This window comes from Topomyia yanbarensis, chromosome 2 (genome assembly GCF_030247195.1).
Source record: "Topomyia yanbarensis strain Yona2022 chromosome 2, ASM3024719v1, whole genome shotgun sequence".
Classification (NCBI taxonomy): Eukaryota; Metazoa; Arthropoda; class Insecta; order Diptera; family Culicidae; genus Topomyia; species Topomyia yanbarensis.
Window position 1 is genome coordinate 409,814,014 of NC_080671.1, and position 25,371 is coordinate 409,839,384.

The window sequence follows — 25,371 nt, forward strand, 5'->3', positions numbered from 1 at the left end:
GATTGTTTATAGCCCAAATGAAGCCAAAGATATGAATAAAAGTTAATAATTGATGATTTTTCTCTATGGAAAATTTTCCATGCACGATTATGACACGCCATACAAATTTTGTCATCAATACACACCTATGACACGTGTGAGACCGACTTTTGTTTACATTTTTAAAGAAAACTCGCTATGTAGTTAACCGATTTTCGTAATATTTGAGAAATTAATGCAGAATAGATAGAAGCATCATTTGTTTTCTTTGAATTGTTTATACCATTTATAAGTTTCAAGATATTCAATCTCAAACTTTTAAAATCGTTTTTCTCGAAATGTGCAAAATGGCGCTTGTCATAAGATAGCACAACAGCGACGTTGTGGGTACATTGGTGAAATCTTAAGCATTCAATGTATGCAAGATTGCTGCAGACAGTCAGGTAAGTGCTTAGTATTCAACAGGTTGCGGGCTCGAATCCCAGGTACGTGATATGGATATACAACAAGGTAATGCAATTTTTCTCTACCTGTAACGTAACACTAATAAAAGAAAAGATGGCTTCCAACGAGATTGATGGCGTTTGTGTAATTTGAAATAATTTTTTTTTTAAATTATTTTCCAATGATAATTCTTTCAGCTGAATAGCGATAACGAAAAGGTTTATTGATAAAGCTGAACTGTGGTTTTGCTCAGGCTGCATACATGCTGAAGAATTGTTCTTTAATGTGTCTTAATCAGAGACAAGCTGAATAAATTCTCCAAATCCAGATGCTTAAGGGTGGAATAAACGATTTTTGATTACACGTATATTTCCAATGTTCAGCTAGAGCTGAATAAAGCAGCTGTTAATGCGTTTATAAACCCACAAAATGTTTGTTGGGTTGTTTCCGAATTCGTGAATAAAGTGCCGTGAATTCTGGAACAATCACGTTTTTACATAACGTAAAGAAGACTTTGAACAAAAATTAAGTGTCTTATAATTGTGTTCAACATTTTTTCATAACGCCCGCTTTTATGTGTAGGTTTTGTTTCGTTTATTACATCAATCACGGTTTCTTGTATGGCGTTTCCAAACCGTGTTTTATTCATAAACCAAATGTTGACTCATTATATTATCCAGGAATCTAAGAACATTGCAATTGTTTATGGTCCGACTGTGCAACGTTAACTGATTCATGATTTATCACATTATTATATTGATTTGGTTTTAGTGAATGAAAACTGAAGCACAAAATTAAAAGAGTGTTGATTGTTTCCCGAGAACTATGTTCTTAATAGTTGAGATTTTGAAGTCGGCTGTCTCAGTGTTTAAAAATCAAAACAAGGGTTTCTTAGGCGGTATAGTTATGTAGTAAGAAATCCTAGTTTTGATTTGATTGAGACAGCCGACGTCAAAACCTTTAACATCGCTTCCTAGTCGTAATCTATATAAATCTAATATTTTAAAGTGACTAATTTCACAGCACTAACTGTATTATTCACGGATTTTTGAACCGGTTCATGATTCCTAGTATGCTAGTCACGATTCACCAGTCGTGCTCGTGAATCAGCTCATGATATGGTTTATGAAGTTGTAAGTAGGGGTTTGCCCACTACTCGAGTTCTTGTTTGCCCGGCTTATCCCTTCTTTTCAGGGCGGCCTAGGTGCTCCTACCGGTATTTCGGGTTTTCGTATATAAACAAACAAAAAAAGAGAAAAAAACAAATTAACTAAATTTACCGACTTTTATTCTCCTCTCTTCTGTGCTGCACTCTGCAGGTGAAGCCAATCAGCAATGACGATCGCGGAAGGCGAAAGTTTATCCGACCGGCCGGGACTCCGACGGCCGTGTTCTCCTGCTGGTACCGTTGGCTGCTATCGCAGCGGTTCCTTTACAATTAGCCAGGGAGGTGAGCAAGGCTCTTTTGTTGGAACCTTTGTCCGCCCTGCTTCGTTCTCCTTTACGATTAACTGTGGAGGAGAGCTAGGCTCGTTCGGCTGATCCTCCATAGTGAGAACGGCACTGGTGTTATCTGTGTCCTTTTGGTTTAGCCGAGGAAGTGAGTGATTCCTTGGTGTTTAGCTTCCTGTTTCGGCGACCGTATACCAGGACTTATCCGAATGCCCGGACCACAAACCGATACACTGACGGACGCGCACGCGCGCACTGCACTTTTATTACGGTGGCGGGAAACTGTTTCGAAAAAAAAGAAATAAATTTTTCGAACGTCTGTTCGTGGCTGTGGTCCGTCACTATCTAACTTATGGCGTTTTCGTTTTTCTTGGTGCTACACCGGTGTAGTGCAAAGAAAGAGATAGACTGATTACACCCAAGTTTGAATGAGTGTAGCACCGACTACACCGGTGTAGTGCACTGTCAAAAACGAATACGTCATTTTCTCGATGGCCGCCTTTTCCACTCCACCAAACAACTACCAAAAATACACCGCCGCATAGCTGTCATTGCAATGGTACAGCATAGTTAGCAATCACTTTTGCAACGAGACGAAAGCGGGGACCTATCTAAACCCTATGTTTCTTATATACAAACATAAAACAAAAATTGCTACACCTATCTGAACGCACAAAACCGTTCACAAACGCGAAACTATACAAAAATTAACAAACTAAATCAATATCAATTCTTCAAAAGGGCTAATGAGATTTTTATAAACAAACTTATTTTGCTCATTACTTCGCTGTCGATTCGAATTTCATGAAGGATATACATGAATCAACATCTTTACCCTTGGTAGAATCAATTTCAAATGTCTTCTGGGTTGAAAATATAACAAATTAAGAGAAATCAGCAAAACAAAAGTTTGTTTACAAATCTTATTAGCCCTATTCTAATGTTGATATGGAAATGTGAATGGTATCGAAACAGCGGTGAGCATAAATTTTAGTAAACAATACACTCTACGGAGAGAGTACGCACGAATAGGTATATTTCCACCCAGTGCTAAATTGTTACCCTGACGGGTTACAAAGTATGCAATTTTCTGCATGATCTTTATACGTTTACCTAAACAATTTCATGAAACTCAGATTATTATTCATGGATTCGAGAACTGTTACTTGTGCACTTTTGAATAAGTTCACAAATTAAAAAGATATTTCTAATCATGTGCGATTTCATATTACTCTGCTTTATGCTTTTGAAATTTTTAAGTGAACTATTGTTTGCAGCTGCTAGCAACCCACCAGTTTTCCAAAAGGGATAAAAATAATTGTTTTCTTAATGTGTCGTAATTTTCTTTGGTTTCAATGCTAAAAATATTTGAAATTGCTTCTACGAAGGATAAAGATGTAGTTAACGTGTATATTTCTTGGAATTTTTCTCTGCAGCGAAGTAATCAGCAAAATAAGTTTGTTTACAAAAATCTCTTAGGCATTTTGAAGAAATAATGTTGAGCTACTAAGACCCGCAACCTTATTACCTTTTGATAAGATTCAGTGTAATGTTCGAAATAAAAGGAAACTGCGCTTAACACCCAAATTAGATAGTCACAATTCATGCTCGTGAAATAGTTAACGTAACTAAGAGATACTGCTGATCGGATAAACTTTCATGATTCAATTCATATAGGCAACACAACTCCGTGTAAAAAATCCGACAGTCAGCTCAAGACAAAAATATCATGATAACGCTCAAAGAAATTACGAAAATCGTGTCTAGGGTCATGAAATTCTGAACATGAATACCATTATTCCACACGAACAATCCATGAGTGAATTCATGAATAAAATAGGACAACTTTGGGATGTTTCACAGCGTTCATCCATTTGAAGTTGTTGGTTAAAGCAGCGTCCGCCATCTTTGTTCAACGCATTTAATCAAATGGTAGCACTTGATGCGAGTTTTCGTTACGCTTAAACACAAGCCTTCCACCGTTTTCAGGGCATTTGTGTTATTATCTTGCTTTTAACAACGAAACAAAGCTGTTAATGCCAATTTGTACACATCCACCGAGTAATTAATAAATTAGTAAGGCACTCTGTTTCATATAGATACATACAGTAATACAACAGCGGTGCTAGATAGAAGACTTCAAAAGTGTAATGATACTGCACACCCACGTCGAATATTTAATAACTAATCGATGCGATAATGTTTATAATACAACGCTATGTTTACAACTATAACTGGTGAGTCAGAAGTAGCTGGACTACATTAAAATATATTGTTAAGTTTATTGTATCATGATCGTATGATACAAGATCAGTCATTTTAGTGATTTTTGAACAAACTTAATCATGTTTGGGAGACATTTCTTAGTATCTGTAGAAACTGCAAAACCCTTGAGTGTATGAATATACAGGTTTAAGACTAAGTATTGTCTTCATTATTATAGACATAACTATGTGACGCGAAAATAGCGCCAATTTACCTCGGCCCGGGGTAAATTTGCGCTGTGTCAGGTAATTTGAAGATATGCCAGAAAATCAGCAATCAAATGGAAATTCAATTACTTCAGGAGTCTCTATGGGATGTGCTAAAAGTCTTTTCAATAGAACTTTATATCAATCGACATTTGCCATTAACTTTCAGTCTCAATACATCGACATTTTGACTTTGACGAGCAATTTATAAATAAAAAAATAAACAAATTCAAACCACTTATAGTTGAAAATCAGATTTTGCCTTGTTAACATGGCAGTTTTAATGCTAACCTTTGACACTGTTTGTACTTTTGAGTCATGTCTGATTACTAATAACTTGTATTTATTAATGGTGTCTGAGATGACAATTCGCGACTGCAGGAATTTCACTGTGAAAATCTGCAGCGGAGAGGAATTTTGGGAGTTCGTCGATGCAACAACCATTTCGCATTTTTCCTAAAAGTGTTTCTTAAGATCAAATATATATCTAAATATACGCAAAAAGCAACAATCAGTCACGGGGTTCTGTATTAAGTGGTTGCTTAAAGAGTAGGTACCTACATAGTGTACTAGCTTCGAAGCGTCCACAGAACTCTCTTTCAAACCCATTTATAATTAGCAATACAAGAAGAAAGTCAAAGCCACCGTTGTAGACAAACGTAGACTTTTGCTATACGCAAAAGCGACCAGGAACATTTCCCACTTCAATATGCTTGTCTACAAAACACATTGACTTCAATCGCTTACCGTTTAGTATAAAGTCGCGTTTTTTAAAGCCAAGTGATTCGCGATTTAATTTGCTAAACATTCAATCCCAGTTTCTGTGTCATCCCATGAATGTATGGCAATCTTCCGATTCCGTATTTCTTTCTTGTTGACTAGTGAAGTTTGTTGTACTGGTTTGATTGTGGAGACTTCGCAAACCATAACGAGGGTGTTGTTTGCCTTTCTGCATAACTGGTATACATTTCGAACCAACATCCAGTTGAATTGAATTTGAATTAATGCGTCTCAATATTAAACTACTTGGTGGTGATGGTGATAATCTATAAAACAATAAAGTAGATAAAAGTGTTAAAACGTTCAATAACAAAATTTTTTTAAATTTCAAAAAGTAATGTAACTAAATCGAAAAAAATTATTGAGATGAAACTAAAATTTTGCTATCCTCTAAGGGTTAGCTATGATTAATAAAATAGGCGTTCTATTGCAGATAGTAATTCAATCACTGTTTGTTATGTTCACCTAAGCTCGGATTGAGATTACTGCTTGAAGCAAGTACCGCATAGCAGGTGAAAATGAAACTTAATCTCCGATCTCCTCTATACCCCTCATCGTCTCAACTGAAATCTCACAGTCGCTCGTCATAGAACGTCATGTCGAACTATTCATACGCTATCTCTATGCATAGGTTCGCTGGGGGTGAACAAGCAGTTTATCTAGCTACTCTAGGAGAACGATCGAGACAGCTTAGCAATTAGAAGTACCAGGATTAGTTGCAGTTTTTGTTCCACCCCGGTCGGTTCCCTGTGCAACGATCGTGTAATACGTAGTTCGGAGTTCGTTTCGTTTAAGGTGTTTTTATTGCGGAGGCAGATATTCGCGGTTACAATTTAAGTTGTAATGTCAACAGAAGCGTGGCAATGAAGGTGTGATTGATTTGGTTTTTATTGCTATCATTTAGAAGGTTGATTAATGATAATGGTTTGAGAAGATAGTGAAGGGTTCATAATAAATGCTCACCGACCAACATTTTTCAACGGCTAATAAATTATGAACTTAAGTGCGACTGAAAGTAACACGGTATCTAGAAGCTCCGATCAACGTTAGAATGCAAATATACTTGTTTTCAACAAGTTAGTGGCTATAGCTTGGCTTGTGGCGACGATATTTAAAAATGGATGTTTTGCATATCTTTATAAGACGTCATCAATGATTATTATTATGACTCATCATTAATTTTTCAGCGGACATTTGATATTGTTGAATGAAGTAGGAGCCAGTGTAACTCATTGTGAAAATGGAAAAATCAGATTAACCAAAATGCCGCAATTTGTGTTAAAACATTCGAGAAAATAATGTTATGTATAGTTGGGAACATGGCCTATAAATAGTGACGAACTCAATGATTTATATTGATCAAATATTTACGCATAGACGGCTAGTTTTCACAGAGATTTTTATGAAAAGCGTATAAAAACTTACAGAACTGGTACGGGATTCGCAGATAGATGTTTTCTATTTCTGTTTGCCTAACTCTGCCTCACAGATTTTGAATGGACTGGCTGCATTCTGCGTTAAGTTTTTTGTATCCGCAAATCCCATCCCAGGTACAGAATTTTCCGTTATTGACGATGCATCAGGTTGCAGTTTTGGAGTAGACTGATCAATATCGCCCGCTCACCTAAGAATGCGATCCATGGCTAGACTGACGTGCCAAACCGAGCTTGACGTCAGTGACAGAGCGTTACTGAATGGTCAAACAGAATACTTGGCACTGGCGCAGTTTAAAAACCAAGTTTGAAGTCTATGCTAAACCATGCTTGCTATCTGTTGCGAGCAGGGCGATGTTGTCAACACATTTTTTATGACTAGACTCGGCGTCACTAACGGAGCATTTCGCTTGTCCCTTTAGTAATGCGTATGTTACATACGTTTACAAATGTAGAATTACACATTACAATAATCTTAAAAATGTATTCCTATCATTTTTAATACAAGTTTCATTCGCTTCAGCGTTTAAATTTTCTTGCTCTGACTTTGTTTAAGGTTTAAGGTCTCAAGTTACATCCTTGAGGCACACCCGACAAGTTAATAAAACTGTATGATTCATTGTTTCCCAGTTTCACATATAGGGCACGATCTACAAGATATAGCTTAAGCCATGTAGTGGAAGCAGGGCATACACCCACTCGTTCAATCTTCGCCAGTAGGAGATAATGGTTTTCCCGGTCGAATGCTGGCTTAAGGTCCATATTTACAGCGTACCTGTGATCCTTCTTCTATATTTTCAATACTGTGTGGAGTAAGTTGGTAATTGTTGATCTGACGGAGAAAAAGACATGTTGATCCTTTGATATATAGGCCTTGGTCACACGGAATGTCTCCTTCTAGAATCTCGAAAAACAGACTTTATCCAGTACATGGAAAATACTGATTGTGATAACGGTTGGTTAAAATTACTTTAAAAGATGTACACAATATACTAGCACGAACTAGCATCAGTGCAACGGAAGAAATTCCGTCAGGCCCTGCCGCTGTTGAGGACTTCAACTTCCTTATTGCAGGTAAAGTGTCATCGTCAGACAACTGAATATTTCCAAAGTTAATGACGTCACGAGGGACATCACGAAGACTATGTTGCACCTGAGTAGAATCAGCCGAATCAGTTTTGAACACACGTGAAAAGTGTTTCACAAATAGGTTGCAAAATTTACCATAATGTTTCGTTTTTGAGAAACATACCGGAAGGACGTAAGGGAATGTAGTCCAGGTTGGGACGGGTTTATTTAGAAGCTGATATCTTGTTTTCATGACAATATTTTTTAGCTTTTAGTGCACCATATTGTAGATATATTGTGTGGCTTAATGTCTGCGAATGGAAGATGTTTACTTGCTATTTTAAATAAGACTCAGGATCAATTTTCTGCATGACGGAAAAATGGACAAAAAAAAATTGTGTCGTATAGGTTGGGACACTTCAAACAATTCAAATAAATAAAAAAAAAATTAAAGAAGCTTTAATACATTATATTTATTTTTTGGTTAATCTTTATTTGTTAATTGGTTTAGAATAAGAATAAGTAGCTGAAAGACTTATTTACTTCCATTTGACAAAGTTAATCTGACTCAAAGTTTTTTCATGTAAAACTTGTACGCAATCTTGTACGCGTGTGTGCTTGGTGTCCCAACTTATTCGATACTTCATATATGGTGCAATTAATTGAATCTTCTCCTTTCACGAACAAAAGATCTGAAGTACGTTTTCACGAGTTAGTTGCCGTGCACATTTGTAGCATGTTCAATAACACCATCTGGTCAGTAAAGCATTACACGATCACGAAAACCTTATATTTATGTCGTTAGAACGAATATTTATCCAAAGTTTATATGTTACTATGTTTTAATTGCCGCAAGGTTCTACTGTATCGATTTTGTTGGCTATTTTCGGCAAATTTGAGACTAAGAGAAACGAAAGCAATGAAATTGAAAGACGGATAGGTATTCTAGAGCGAATCAGTTATAAACTTAGAACGGAAAACTAGAACTAGGCAGGCTCATATGGGCATGATCGAAAGGAAATGTGAAGAATTCTTTGCCTTATGCAGAGTAGGAGTTGGGCGTTGCACCCAAGTCTACCGCATGGTCTATGGTAGAACATAACTCATCATCATGTTTTACCGCCGACGCCGGCAAAAAATTCTTCACAAATCCTCGCCTAGGACGACCATGCGATCATTCTTCTCCCTTTCTGCTAGCATCAAGCCGTGACGTATGCATTCAATCGACACCAAGCTATCGGTGTCGCACCGATCCTATTGTGATTGAACTACTTATTGATTTTTTCGTTCCGCACACACGGATGGCTGATAGCAATTAATGACACAGCTCAGCTAGCAGAAATCGAATTTTTTATCTACTTTTTTACCAAAATCGATACAGTAGAACCTTGCGGCAATTAAAACATAGTAACATATAAACTAGTTGGTAAAAAAGTAGATAAAAAATTCGATTTCTGCTAGCTGAGCTGTGTCATTAATTGCTATCAGACATCCGTGTGTGCGGAACGAAAAAATCAATAAGTAGTTCAATCACAATAGGATCGGTGCGACACCGATAGCTTGGTGTCGATTGAATGCATACGTCACGGCTTGATGCTAGCAGAAAGGGAGAAGAATGATCGCATGGTCGTTCTAGGCGAGGATTTGTGAAGAATTTTTTGCCGGCGTCGGCGGTAAAACATGATGATGAGTTATGTTCTACCATAGACCATGCGGTAGACTTGGGTGCAACGCCCAACTCCTACTCTGCATAAGGCAAAGAATTCTTCACATTTCCTTTCGATCATGCCCATATGAGCCTGCCTAGTTCTAGTTTTCCGTTCTAAGTTTATAACTGATTCGCTCTAGAATACCTATCCGTCTTTCAATTTCGTTGCTTTCGTTTCTCTTAGTCTCAAATTTGCCGAAAATAGCCAACAAAATCGATACAGTTTATCCAAAGTTGTTCGAATCTTAGGCTAATATCTGACAGTGGTGAATAGAACACCACCTAGTTTTGCCTAGATTTGTCGGATAGCGGTCATTACGGTAAACCATGTACCTGCCAAATAGTTTGAGAGATCAGCTTGTCAATTTTAGTCTGTAGTCCTCTCACGTTCTGATAATAAATTCGCAATTGACCCGGGTGGTAATCTCCCGGCGATGCAGTTGCAGAAAAAGGAATAGTATCGACCTGTAACGGGGGTAAATTTTCAACGGAGGCATACATTCATTATAGTTACCTGGATAAACAAAAGCGGGAACTCTATGTTATTCGATTATCGAACTTTTACAGGGTGCGCAGTATCTCGAATGGGAACATTTACCCTGCTTGGCTTTACCTGACCGAAAAAGATCGCTGTTTCGTGGTGAGAAAATGGCCGCCGATGACATGGTCAAATCGATGTCGGTCGCTAGTATGCTGGAATTACAGATGGATTTCAGGATACGCAGTACCTCGAATAGCTTAGCTTTCTCGAGGACTTGGTCTTAGCTGACCGGAAAAAGTTGCCGACACTTCGTCATGAGAAAGTTGCTATGTATGGTTTATGTAGGGGTTCCACAAGATCAGGACCATGGTGATGGTGTTTTCAAGGCATGATAGCATTTTGAACACTATCAAACCATTGCGCTGAATATTACAATAGCATGAAAAAAAGTTTTACTTAATGCAATAAACAACAATTACCACTTCTGCCGATATATGTCATGAAATAAAACGTAGTTAATTCAATGAAACTGTGACAATCGCTATATTTTCCAGCGCGTTCGCGGGGTTTCGTTTGTAATTTCAATGTAAGAAATAGCGCGAATTTCTTGGGTTTGCTTATATTTTCGAAATCCGGTTGGGGCATTACCGTACGATAAACCTTTTTTACCATTCCAGTATTACATACCGGCTTGGACCTTCGTTGGAACCGGTCACAAATCTTGATAGCTCCTGGTTTACCTAGAGTTCTCCAACAGCAACAGTCTTTTTCAAGACTACCTATATTTTCGCTCGATCAGTCTTACTCAAGACTAGCTATATTTTTTCGACAATCTTTCTCAGTCAATGAGAAGAAACCGCAATTACCTCCGCCTATAATAGTGATGATCTCCGTCTTCAAAGCCTTTCGAACTGAGCTTTCGATGCTCCTTCCGGACGTGAAAGTCTCTTTTCAGATTGGCCGAAGAGGAGAATGTCGAGTTACAGCGGAGGAATTGATTGGCTACAAATGACTACTCCAGTATCTTACGGAGAAGTTATATAAATTTTATTCATATGATTTCAAGACAGATAGACCATTCAAGCCGGTCTTGAAAGGGCAACCACAAGGTCAAAGTTTGGATGAAATATCCAATGAATTGAAAGATTTACTTGGCTTTTCTCCTTCACAAGTTATTCTTATGAAGAAAAAGGCTAGCGGCGATAATACGCCAGTACGCTCTGGAATTATCCAGGAGCTTTACTTAATTCATTTTAACCATACTGAGGTTAATAATTTGAAAGTATTAGAAAAAGTACGTTTTGTGTTCCACGCGCGAGTAAAGTGGGAACATTATAGACGATATGGGGGCAGAATTCAAAATCTGACCCGGTGTCGTAGATGCCAAGGCTTTGGGCACAGCACAAAAAATTGTCATTTGGATTCCACATGTTTGATCTGTGGTGATAAATCGCACACAAAAGATACTTGTCCGGTACAAAAAAAAAAAAAACAAAAAAAGTTTCAAATGCGCTAATTGTAGCGAAAACCATAAATCGAACATCTGGGTTTGTACTGTTCGAGAGAAAATTATAAATTCTCGTTCTAGGCAACAAAAACATCAAATAAACAATTTACCTACTTCTTCAGGTACACTTCAAGGAAGCAAGTCCAAACGTGTTAATTCGCTTCAAAATAGGTTAACAACTTCTCTACCTATCTCCATCACCCCATCCTACAATGATGTGTCATCTTATGCTTCAGTGGCAGGTAACAAGGCCAAAAAACGGCTAACACTACCACACCTACAAACTCGTTTGCACCAAACGCTTCCTTTCGTCCAATGGATCTAGGTAGCGTGTCGGAAAAAAAAATTAAAATACTTGCAAGAATCTGTGTTATCTATGACGATTGCTTTGTTAAATTCTACCTCCATGTTTAAAGCTTTTCAAGCGGGGTGGGAATTTGCTAGTAAAATTGTAATGAAATTGAAGTTTAATAATGACTTTAAATAATCATTTGAATTTATTAAATTGGAATGCTCGTTCATTGAAAACGGGCGAAGACAAATTTTTCAACTTCTTGAGGATACATAATGTGCATATAGCCGTTGTGACCGAAACTTTTTAAAAATCAAATGTTAAATTGAAAAGTAATTCTAATTTTGTTATTCCTCGTTATGATTGAATTGTTGGATCCGGCGGAGGAATCGCAATAGCGGCTAATCGCAGGATCAAACATTCTGTTACACCGTCTATTTGCCTTTTCAGTGCACTGGCGAGCAAATTAATTTTTTGAAAGGAGACTTACAAAAATCTACAAGAAATCGGTCGAAATTCTTCATAATCGGTGATTTTAACGCCAAACACCGATCCTGGAATAATGCTCAAAGCAATTCCAACGGTAAACTACTTTTTAATGTTTGCTCTGCTGGTTATTATTCAATTTTGTTCCCGAATGGTCCTACGTGCTATTCGTCTGTAAGGAATTCATCAACAATTGATTTGGTTTTGACAGATCGAAGTCACCTTTGTAGCGAATTGATTACACATGCTGACTTTGATTCTGATCATCTTCCAGTAACTTTTTCACTTTCTCACGAAGCTGTTTCCAATCCCATTAGCTCGGTGTTTAATTATCACAAAGCGAATTGGGAAAGGTACAAAACTCATATTGAGAATAATTTTAATCATGATCATGATTTGCAAAATATAGCTGACGGCTTTACGAAATTTAAGTGATTCTATAGTTGATGCTAGAAATTTATCAGTACCAACAACAGATAAAATTTAATACTCCTATTATTGGTGACGATCTTCAACCTCTGATTCGCTTGAAGAATGTTCGAACACGTCAATATTAACGTTCTCGGGATCCTGCTATGAAATGTATCTATCAGGATCTACAAAAAGAAATTAAACATAGAACCACACGCTTAAGAAATGAAAATTTCGCGAAAGAGGTTGAAGAAATACAGCCATATTCTAAACGTTCCTGGAAACTTTCTAAGGTTCTTAAGAAACCTCAGAAACCAATTCCAGGTTTAAAAGAAGGTGACCACATACTTCTTACAAACGAAGAAAAAGCTCGTAAACTTGCTTAGCAGTTTGAGAGCGTACATAATTTTAACCTCAATGTTGTGAGTCCTATTGAAAACGAAGTCTCACAAAAATATGCAAATTTTTCAAATCGAGTATTGTCTCTAAACGAGATTGTTGAAACAAACTATGATGAGATCAAATCCATCATGAAAAAGTTAAAAAATATGAAAGCTCCAGGTTATGCTGGAATTTTCAACATTCTTCTTAAAAACTTTCCCGAAATTACCATGAGATACTGATGATACTAGCATCTCAGTCACTGGTAGGAGTCTTCGTATTATCTGCAGAGGTGGGTAAGAAAACCAACCGGTACGTATATTCACCGGTATGGTTGTCAAGATCTCAACACGTGTAAACGAGTGATGCACATCGTATTCGGTTTGGATTTCGTTCACACGGTATACGAAAGAAAAACCTCCACCGAGTCGCAGTTTATAAAACCAAACCGAGTCACTCAGCACCGTTTACATGTGTGTACGAATTTCAACTTGTGTTGATGTATTCTCAGCAGCGGTTTCGGTTTGGCTTTAGAAAACCGAGCCTGGTTTTTTCTGTACACGGTGCTTCGGTTGAAAGAAGAAGCAGTAAATTAGTCTGCAGTGTTGCCGAATAGACAACTGAATTGAGTTCAATTAGTTGTTGAGAGTCGATGGGGCAATATCGAAATGGCTGGTTCTGAGCAGTTGTTAACAGTTCAACAATTGATGTTTGTTTCAATGCTGAAAACCAAGATGGCGTACACCAAACTAAAAACCGCTACCTTGCCTTGGCAAAATATTGCATGAAACCGAGAAATGTAGATATATTTGATTCGGCGAAATTGTCTAGAGCATATAAATTGACAGTAATGTCGAAATGTTTAAATTGAAATTAATGAAAACAATGAAATCAGCGAAATCAATGAAATAACAACAACAATAAAATCCATTAAATAAATGAAATCAATAACTTCACATTCATTCAAAGAGTCCTGATGAATTTATATCTCCAATAGTCGTATCAATGAAATCTAATCCATGTCTGGTTGTGCTGGTTAGGCGATTCTCGAATAATCTCGAGCACATAGTCACATTACTTATCCTTGTTATTACTGTATGGTGCATCGAATTGATACATATATCATTGCACAGAGGCAATTGCGTATATGTGTGTGTTATTCACATATGGTAAGCAACTCAGACGCAAGTGGGGCACACACTGTTAAACGATTAGGTCCTTATTTACTGAGTACTGGTAAAACATTTCGGTCACTGTTGCTGTTAATGTACATCGTTTTGACACATTATGGAGGTCCTCTAGAAGGTTTGGTCGTGAATATTCGAGTTAAGAGAAAACTACCACTCAATTATTCAATTGCTAAAAAAAATTAATTTATTGAGAACAGCAACTAACTCAACTAACGAATAGTAAGAATACTTTCATTTAATAGGCCGCCGTTGGAAACTAAGTTTCTTTAAGGAATAAATATTTCCGGCGATACCAGTCGATGTGTGTATACAAATCTACTGCAGAACAATCAGATTTAAAAAAAAAAATTGCGCAAGCATTCGAAAGAAAAAAAATTATTCACATTGTAACCGATCACGAAATTGTCCGTCTCATTACAACAAAACATATAAAACATCCTTCAATCATTAATGTGGATATTGGTCCATACTGTAACCATGCTAGTTGTTAAATCATCTTGAATAGGCCATAATTTTTAATATAATTCCCCCATTTTGAATTTCTAATTTACGATGCAATTCAAGCTTCGTTTTTCTTAGAATTATATTCCTATTAAAATATGCATGCCTTTAAATGCTAAATCGTCGTGAAAATATCAGCATATTGGGATGCAAATTGGCGACGAATAACAGTTTTAAATCTCTAGACAACTTTTTGATATCAAAAGTACCCTTATTTCACGATTTTTTACCATTAAAACGTTATTGAATGCCAGTAGTATTGAATATAGCCATCCATATCATATTTTAAATGACAGCAGGCAGCGATTTGCGATCTTTTAACATATTGCTTATATTAAAAATTTCCATGTCGTATGATTCTAGATGACAGATAATCTTGAATATACCGTCATCTTAAATTTTGATCTGCTACCTTAGATATAAAAATAGCTGAGATTTCCTTTTACTTTCGATTTTTGGGCAGTTTCCCATACCAAACATACTCATATTGCAAACTTCCTGATTATAAATCATTATGAAAATGTCGCAATATTGAGTTAAGGAACAACAGTTATAACAACGAACATAATTTATTTTAACAGAAAGATGTTCGAAGACATTTTTTCAATTATCGAAAAGATACCTTACACCCAAAAGAAATTTGTTTAGAATTCGTAATAAAAATACTAGCAGTACTAGCTTAGCCGATAAACATCAACCCGAATACACAACCGCAACACAACCGAAGTTTGGTTTCGTTATTCTCGTGTTTCCTTCTCATACTCGTGCACCGGTAAACGAAAATCAAAACCAAACCACGGTTCTGTATAAACGAAACTCGGTTTGGTTTTCGTGTCTCGTTGAAACACAATCAGCGGTAAGACCGCACACAATGTAAAGGAAACACAAACACGTGTAGAAATTTGGTTTACCATACCGGTACTCAACCGGTATTTTCCCACCTCTGATTATCTGCAGTCGACTGCAACGAAGTTTGAATATTTTCAATGATTACCTGAAAAAATGGAAAATTTCCACTAATGCGGTAAAACACAATTGATTGTGTTTTTGCATAAGCCAAGAGCTTATTCTCTTAAACCAAATAATAACCATATTATTAAATTTATGGTCAGATCAATTTAAATACTTGGGTTTGATTTACGACAAAAACTCACTTTTAAGGATCATATTGAAGGAATCCAAACAAAATTCAACAAATATATAAAATGTTTATACCCTCTTATAAATAGGAATTCTAGGCTCTGCCTAAAGAACAAACTATTAATTTATAAACAAATATTTAGACCGGCAATGCTATATGCAGTGCCAATCTGGGAAAGTTGTTGTGGAAGAAAACGCGTCAAAGGATTCAGAATAAACTTCTGAAAATGATTTTGAAGCTTCCTCCCTGGTTTAACACAAACGAGTTGCACAGACTCGCAAACATAGAAGCATTAGAAATTATGACGAACGGTATTATAAGCAACTTCCGGCAAAAATCGTTGCAATCACCAATTGCAACGATTAGCTCTCTTTATAGTTTCTAAGTTAGTTTATAAGATTTGTTAAGCTCCTTATTCACATGACAGGTAGGTTTAAAACTTCCTACTGCAAAAATCACTTAACTGCGAAAGCAGGGGCGGATCTAGAAAAATATTTCGGGAAGGGTCCGAAATTTCGATTTTAAAAAGAACATTGTACATTTTGTAATTCGTAATAAGCTCATGTAATGAATATCAGGTTTATTGGTCAAATTTGGTTAGGAATGATTTTGGGTGTGAAACTAATATAAAATTTAAACTTATTTAAAATTTCTCAACTAGTAAAAAAATTTCGGGGGGGTCCGGACCCCCAGGACCCTCCCCCTGGATCCGCCACTGTGCGAAAGCATATTATATCTTAATAATAATAAACCGAATCATGTAAACAATAGGGATGAAAAGTCACCACTTGCGGCTGAACACCCAATATACTAAATTTGAAATGTAAAGCAAACAAAATAATGTAATCAAATTGAAAATATATATAAAAAAAATTTAAAAAACCATTCCAGTATAAAATACAAAAAAAAATTAAAAAAGAAGAAAAATGTCTTTATCATTTGAGGAAAATGAGGGGCTATGCTATTTTCAAACTACCCTGGTCTGGCAGTACAGAGAATAAGGAAGCTGCCTCATAGCCAAGTTGTCGCATGTTCGCGCCCCAATGAAGTTTAAGCGTCACTAGGAATACAAAACCAACCCATTTCATTATCTTCAGCTAAACCAAAAGTTATTTCTAAATATAATTGTAAATATAACAAGCTAGCAAAAAAAATCCACCATCAAAGAAAAAATCTGGGTAAATTACATAGGGTCCATTCATAAATTACGTAACGCTTTTAGGGGGGGGGGAGGGGGTTCGAGAAGTTGTTACATATTGTGACATAGGGGGGAGGGGGAGTAAGCTAGATCGTTACGTAACATGTTTTCATCGAAGAAAAACATTTTTTTTCAAGGAATTTGTTACGTAATAGGGGAGGGGGGGATAACTAAATTTGTGACAATTTGTTACATGGGGGGAGGGGGGAGTCAATTTTGGGCAATTTTTGCGTTACGTAATTTATGAATGGTCCCATACGTATGATTATTATTTGGATTTTATTTTTATTGTAAATATAAGTAGTAGATTTAGATTCTGTTAGCCAAATAACGAATTGAACATCCAATTTCAGTTATTCACCATCACCGCATTACTGATAGCGATCGCGTCTCGTAGCCACCAGAAAACTTCGCCCTGTCCAACGGTTTTCAACTATGATGAACAGGACGATAGTCAAGACACGTGGTACGGAACGCTGCGATTGAAAACAAACGTTCCACTACACGGAATTTTCATAGATGTGATCTTCGATGGTCAAATTTATGTTTTTGGGGTATCGATTTACTAACGCTACCGAAGCATGGTAAGCTTTAGCGCGTCTCTCTTTTCCAGGCGTACTTCAAAGATGTCACGACGAAGGATAACCTACACTTCCACATTGAGGACAAATCGTATCGGTTGAACGCCGGTGAAACGCTTATTTTGAAATTCTACGTAAAACATTCGGACTACGGGAGGGTCCCGAAGCTGCATCAGGTTCGTTTCAATGGACAGAACATTTGCGTAGACGTACCGTCCTTAAGACCGGTTACAGATCAACATGTTAAAACAAGCATAGCGAACACGTACGATAGACCTATAGTATATCGAGGTGAATCAGAGAGGCATGAAAGTCGACCGAAAACGTAAGATCCAAAACACTTAAACTCCAAAATACTATAGATTTGATTTAAAAACATTCCAGCAGTGATAACAAGCATGAAATGTATGTCGTTCATTCAGTTCAGCCTATTAACTCAATTGTTCATCATAGCTCTGATGTTCCGAATACTAACACGCACGTATCAACACCCTCTCCCGATTCAGTTTTCCCGGAATCACAAGTTGATCCCTTATTCATGAAATCAAGGTACAGCCGAAGTTTTTAAAGCCAACACTTGTATTGAATCTCACATACTCTTAGATTTTCAGAGACATCAAGCAAATACAATGAATCTAGCATCAATCAAAAACTACAACCCAATGCACCTAAAAACTATGATACTTATGACCCAATACAAGATCCTACAATTTGGAAGAAACCCACGAACAGTCAGTCTTCAACAGACAGAACAACGTCCAAACCAACCCGACAAACGGTATCTAGTCATGAAGGTTCTCGGATAAACGGCTACGCTACTAGCAGAACTACAACAGACGACCCTCTGCCCAGCAGAGAGTTTCGTACTACAACAACGACAGAGCCTCCGTCATATTTCCAAGGAGATTATAATCGGAAGCAGCCTTCAACCGTAAAACCAACTTTCTTTCAAGGAGACTACGCATTCATTCAAAATGTGGAGAGCTCGGTACGGTAATCTCTACTGTTAGACGATCTTCTATTTAGTGCAGTATTATTTTCAGACTCACTACATCAATTCGTACGACGAGGACATCTGCGGCACAGTAGTGCCAAAGGCGAATCCACTTGTAACCCATGGGTCACCGGTTCATCACGCACAATTTCCATGGCACGGGGCCCTCTATCGGTCATCGGTTACCGAGCTGAAGTATCTGTGCGGCGCAACACTCATATCTGTTCGTTTCGCTCTCACGGCAGCTCATTGCGTGGCGCTAGAAAAATCTCGGCGTCCTGTTGAGTCCGGCAGCCTGTTACTATACCTGGGAAAAACAGACCTGAAACGATGGAACGGTCCCGAACAGGATGCCAAAATCGATCGGGTACTGATCCACAACGACTATAACTTTGAACGGTTCTTTGCCGATATCGCATTGCTGAAGTTGAAGGCCGATGTTAAATTCGGTCATTTTGTTCGGCCGGCTTGCCTTTGGAATTTTGATGAAGACTACAAGATACTGATTAATAAGGTTGGTCTAGTGCCTGGCTGGGGATATAATGAAAAAGGACTGGTGAGTGAGCAACTGTCCTACGCACAGATGCCGGTGGTCGCTCACGAGACGTGCATTTGGTCGAATCGAGACTTTTTCAGCAAGGTTACCTCCAATACATCATTCTGCGCTGGATTTAGAAATGGTAGCGAGTGATTTGGATGAAATTTTTCTAACACTTGGACTGATGGAGTTGTATCTCACTCTTTTTCACCCTTTCCGCAGGAACATCTGTATGTAACGGCGATAGCGGAGGAGGAATGGTTTTCAAGCAGAGCAACCGGTGGTTTCTGCGAGGAATCGTATCGGTTAGTGCCGCACTGCAGAACAAAGTTAGCTGCGATCCGAATCATTATGCAGTGTTTACGGATGTGGCTAAGTTTTTACCGTGGATCAATAGTTATATGTGAAGTAAGGGTTTTACAAAACATTTAGATCAAATCTTTATGTTATACTAAAATTAAAATTTATTTATACCAATTCTGTCGTTAAACATTTATTTTTTACCGGAATTTTTCATTGCAACATTTCACATGATACGCGAAAAGCCTTACAGCATGTATCAGTTTAGTAAAAGGGGAAATTTTCAATTGGATGCAGCTGGAGTACGAGGGGGAGGGGGTTTGGCGTTCTTGGGAACAACTGGGATCTTCAAACGCTCCTTCTCCTTCAGTAATTGTTTTGCGTAATAGGCCGACGCCAGATCCGGCCAGAATGCGACTTCGTACTTCAGGTGGTGTTTCTTCAGAGGCTAGTAAGGTAATGTTTATTTCATAAAACCGTTTTTTTTTTTAATTTTGTTTTCTTATAGTTTTAGAATTACTGTAGAAACCTAATTATTCATCGGATGGTTTCGAAAAATACCCAAAAATGATAATACCGCTGGAGGTTCGGGGCGCTCGAAGCGCACACCTGGCATTGCTTTTTAAACAGACCGCTATGATTCGAGCCGAACTACTTAACCGACTTGCATAAAAAAATTGCAATGTTCGCAAGACGCCTGGCTATCGTCCCTACCACTGACATGATTTTTCATTAATTATTGGCAATGATATAGTAAAATTTATGTTAAAAATCATGGGAATAATCGACAAAAATAAATGTTAACAACTTTTCTATATTCCATATTCTATATTCTGGTAGGAACGATAACCGTTCACATACTTTTGAAGAATCAATTGGGTTTTCCTGTTTTAGATCATCCAAACCAAAACATGAGAAATCGTGGCTGCCAGAAAAAAAAAACTAACTTCATTTACCTAGCTAATTATTCGACAGACATTCGAAAAAAAATTATGCACTTCCCAATATACCTCACTATATGTAAAAACAGTTTCGTGGTAAAACAAAAGTTTCCTGCTTTGACATCCCCTTCTCACTGATTGTCAGCCACAAGAGGACCTTTTTGGGAACTTCGTGTGGGAAATGTACTATACATGGCTGCTTACCTCCTTTCTGGGGGACGTGAAATAGTCTATCCTCTGCCAGTCATATTCGTCGAACGTCAGGTACGTCAGATCGTTCATGATCATAACCACGTTGCGCTTCGCAAAAAAACATCCTTGAAGGGCACCTTCTGTCGAGCTTTTGGGTGACCGCTCACTTTTCCGTCACGGTTGACTTTTTCCCTATTTTGATCGTCACCTTGGGTCGCAGAAGGATTTCGCCACCTTGCCTTCCGTTTTCCATTTCGGTGCTTGCTGCACCTTCCAGTCATGAAATGCTGTCGGACCGCAACCCGGCTTGCCCGCGATGCTCTAACCTTTCTCTAGAAGCACCAGGGTTTTGTATGTGGACGCTTAACTGTAGCCGGCCGACACAAAGTGTACCATAATCGCTCCGGAGTAAAGCAAACGGTAATTCCAGGCCGTCGAACGTAGTTGCTTTACAGTTTTCGCCATTGCTGCCGTAAACGAACTGAGAGAGCAGTTATTTTTTCTGTATATAGCTTGCTTATATTTTTTGACGATTTACAGGTAGACCCACCACCAAGTGGAAGTATAATCGCAACAAAAATCGGAGAACTTTGTTTCATTATTAATGCTTATAATGAACATGTTTTAGTGAACTAAAAACAAACTAAAACATGTACTAAACAATGTTTGCTCTTCGTGCCAATATGACTACCGAAAATTGTAATTTGTTTTGGATACTTCTCGCAAAATGTCAATTTTCATACATGATTAGCCATCACACTACTCAGACACAACCATGCGCATTCCCCACGCACATCAGATACCCTTTGGATTATTTCCCTAGCTGGCAGAATAAATACCAAACAAACAATAATTGCTCAGTTCAAAGATATGTCAGCCCGATTGATGTCACCTGGAAGATACGTGCTTCCTGCAAATGCCATCAAATCGACGAGTATTTAAGTTTGCATACCACAAAACATGGGAAATTTGGAAAATAATAAAATAAATAATATTTCAATAAAATAAAATAAAATATTCATTCCGGGGACACAAAATGACATCATGTTAAAAAAGTCATCGGGCTCACTTCTTAAATGAAAGGTTAGGGGCCGTCTACCACGTGGAGAAAAAACCTTCGTTTTTAACTCCTCCTCCCCCTTTGTGGACAAGCGTGGACGTTTTTTGTACTCCTACCTACCTCCCTACGATGTCAACGGGGACGTAACTATTTTACCGAGTAATTTCATACAAAATTGGTTTTCAGGAAATTTTCCTGTGTGCTGGACTACTATGGCGAAGAAGGACTTATAAAAATCGTGGGAATAATTAATAAACCACAGAACATCATACACTTCTTTAGTCTTTTGTGATATTTCCATGGACATATCTCATTTATGGACGACATTATGATCTTTTATATTTATGTTTTAAAGATTCATCATAACAACACAAAAGAAGTAACCTATGGATTCTTGAATAGGCTCGTAATTTCAACCACAAGCTTTCAAATCCAAAATTAGGGGTGTTTAACCAAGCTATAGAAGATTGAATCAAGTGATTCAGGCAGAATTTTTTTATTTCCTCTGATTTTTTTATGATAGTTGCCATCGATATTTTCAATTTTTACACTCACACACTATACTGTTATCAGCACTGTGACTATTTCAAAATCTAGAAAAAAATTTAAAGTGCTCACACCAATAATGATAAAAAGTTGTACCATTTTCTTAAAAATGACAAAAATGTAATGAAAAGTGACCTCGTGACCCCAACACTCCCCTAAATTATCCAGGTATATGGATGGCCCCTTAGGGTACTCCGAAAAAGAAAGTGGTTCTAATACCCTAACCTTCGATTTAAGAAGTGAGCCCGATAACGTTTTTGACATGATGTCATTTTGGGACATCCTGTTAGTCATATAACCAAAGTGGTTCATTTGAAAGACAGCAATGTTGATGAATCATCAGCCGACCTCCGCTTGGTCCTACACGCCTGAAAACGACAAACCCGATGATGTGGAAGGTGAGATGATATAAAACTCATGAATTTTTGCGTAGAACTTCGTTTGTGTTTTCAATATAAGGGAGGGGCGCTTTCCAAACGCGTAAACTTTTTTAAACGCTTGTAATGCAGCCATTACACGTTAAATTTTTGAATTTTAAATTCTCGGCAGCTGGCTGTCCAGAGCACTTACTAACAACTCTCGCCGTTCCGTGATACATGTGCAAATGCAGAGGGTTGCACAATGTGGCTCATCATGTTATTCCCAAGCGTGTTGTTCCAATGAACATTCTGCAATCTCATTTGTTTCTAGTCAATAACGAAGTAGCAACAACGGGCGACCTCCTATACTTATGTTTATGCTTATGCTTCCTGGATTTTCAACATTCCTAATGCAAAAGTCTTCCTATAGATTCTCTGTGCACTTGCCACACCAATCCTGTGCCATTCAAAATTTTCGCTCACTAGAATCGGTGACTACGCCTTCGATCTCTATTTTGTGGGTGGGCATATATACTGAGGCGTTCTTTCGAAATCTTTATAATACTTAGTAGATCATCTTTAATTCGAAAGACGCTCAGATAGTCTGCAACTGAGTTCAATTTGTATGAATTTCAACAGGAAGACGGAGTATTCGAAGACGAATCTTGTTCAACATCTATTTTACCACCACCAGAGTGGAGTTCATTTATGCTCGGGCGAAGAGCCTGGCACAAAGTGTAAACTTTAAGAGTGCGATGGAAGAGACATTAAAAGAAAGAAAGAGGAAGATAAGTCAGGCGATGGCAAAGTGAAAGTGTGGTCACCTAACTTGTCGATGTATGGATACTACTAATAGTAAATGGTAGTAAGTGATAAAACCGAAATGAAATGGCAAAAAGAGTGTACACAAAAAATAATGAAATTTTAACGACATGTATATCAATACGAATGTAAACATACAAAGATTCAATAAAAAAATTGATTGAAAATTACGTTAAAATAAATGCACTCAATTGGAGCATCAAAAAGCATACAAGTTTATACTTTCATTCGTGCAATATTATATGTCATTAATTTTACAGCAATATGCGGATAAAAATATATTAAAAGGCATTGGTTTTCCATTAAAAGAAACTGTAATTTTCAATCCACATGTAAAATTTTAACAAAATTCGACCAGTCGTGTGGATATGTGAGGAAACTTAATTTTACAATTATATTCATACTCCAAATATGTGCATGAAAATAAACTTAAAATTACAAAAAAATCTGTGTGTGTAAACACATAATCATAACAGCAACTTTGTTTTACTCGCTTGTGAAAAAGGAATGTCGTGAAGGCATTTGGGCTGGTAAATAAAACCTAAAAATATGCATCGTAATCAACGATCCACCAACCAGGTCACAATTTCTAACAATTATCTCTACAGTATACTGGCACAGACAAACAGACGTAACACTAGATGAATTTTCATCGTCCACAGAAAAAAACGGTCAATTTAAATTATGAAAAATGCGCCATCTCACCGAGCGTGGCGCTTGTGATACGATTTTGACACATAGCCATAATGCGTCACTTCGTTTCCGCAAGCACCCGAAAACCAAAATGAAGGGAAAGAAAGGTGGGAACATTCGTCACTTTTGAGTGTAGTAGTTTTATGCATGTCAAATTGAACATGGCGTCCGCGACCCATAAAATACATAAACATAAAGATCCGAACGAGCATCCTGATTCTTTGGTGTACGATGAAAAGAGAGGAAAGGCCGAACTTCACCACGGATAATCCGATTCGAACACTTAGGGACACTTTTTTTTATCTCGAAACTATCGAAAAAAATAATTATGACTGAACCGAATCAAAACATCTGTCCACAGAAAAGCTCACTACGTTATTTGTTTATGTTTTTCTTCTTCATATTCGTTTGTTTTATCGGTTTTATAGAAGAAAAATGACAATAGTGCTTATACTTACAGTAATGTGGCCGCCTGTACCGTCTTGCTTGATAACATTACCGCCATTTTCATTTTATGCAAATAGTGATGTCTGATTTTTGCAGATAATCGATTATCCGTTAATCGAATAATATTTGAGAGATTGATTAATTCATTCGATTAATCGACAAAAATAATCGATTAAAATCAATAATCGATTACTTAGTAAATCCTAGTTTGTCAACCAAAAAAAAAAAGAAGGTCGCTCGACACATTTTGAAAAATTTGGAGAAGTCTGGTCATATTGTTTTGCTCTGCGACTTTCGTTTTCAATGCCACCCTTCATTAATTATGCTCTCGATTAATCGATATCAGCTACTCGATTTGCTCGATTATACCGAAAGCTTGTAATCGATTATTGATTTTTCGATTATTTTAGAAATTAATCGATTATTTGCGTTAATCGAGTAAAAAAAGACATCACTATATGCAAACCAAAACAAACCAAACACAATTGTCCAGAAATGTGAAATTTATTCCTGTCGAAGTGTCCAAGCAAGAATTGTTCAAAATCATTTCGTAGTTTTCTGCACGATGTCGGTTGGTGAGCAGATACATTTTAGGATCTTGTCAATTTAACTGGTTCGGTGTAACGAATCTACCCGGCTGTATGCAATAGATTCGAATTTGTCGGTCCCGGAACTGACGGAGAATTTCAAGTTGGCAGGGTGCAGGACCTCCGAAACTGAAGATACGCTCAGACCATATTCAATCTAGATATATTTAATGATCAGTCGCAACCCAACAAACGATAAAACATCAAGTCGTGGGATTATTATGAATGATTATAACTACATATTTAGGTTGCGTCAGGATACAGTGCCGTAGAAGACCAACACATCGAGCATACTTTCCACTCAAGATAGAAGCAAAGATTTCGTTGAAAGGGAAAGTGGTGCCATGTACTCGTATGCAGAATCATCGTGGCGAACCATCTGTACAGA

The 25,371-nt window shown here is 37.4% G+C and overlaps 1 protein-coding gene across 5 annotated transcripts; it reads left to right on the top strand.

Moving 5' to 3' along the window:
* Positions 1 to 5,831: 5,831 nt before the first annotated feature.
* On the top strand, positions 5,832 to 20,328 carry LOC131685059 (plasminogen-like). 5 transcript variants are annotated; one of them, XR_009304729.1, is made up of 9 exons: positions 5,832 to 5,995; positions 17,277 to 17,477; positions 17,537 to 17,829; positions 17,889 to 18,053; positions 18,108 to 18,492; positions 18,548 to 19,178; positions 19,259 to 19,444; positions 19,582 to 19,787; positions 19,845 to 20,328. XR_009304729.1 is itself a non-coding variant. In XM_058968460.1 (7 exons), the coding sequence occupies exons 1-7, from the start codon at positions 5,990 to 5,992 to the stop codon at positions 19,441 to 19,443; spliced, it is 1,866 nt and encodes a 621-aa protein (XP_058824443.1). In that variant the 5' UTR covers positions 5,832 to 5,989; the 3' UTR covers positions 19,444 to 19,513. The 5 variants fall into 5 exon arrangements, 1 of the variants encoding a protein (XP_058824443.1); XR_009304728.1 differs by having other exon boundaries at positions 19,582 to 19,792; positions 19,845 to 20,327; XR_009304730.1 differs by having other exon boundaries at positions 17,892 to 18,053; positions 19,582 to 19,792; positions 19,845 to 20,326.
* The last annotated feature ends 5,043 nt before the right edge of the window (positions 20,329 to 25,371 follow it).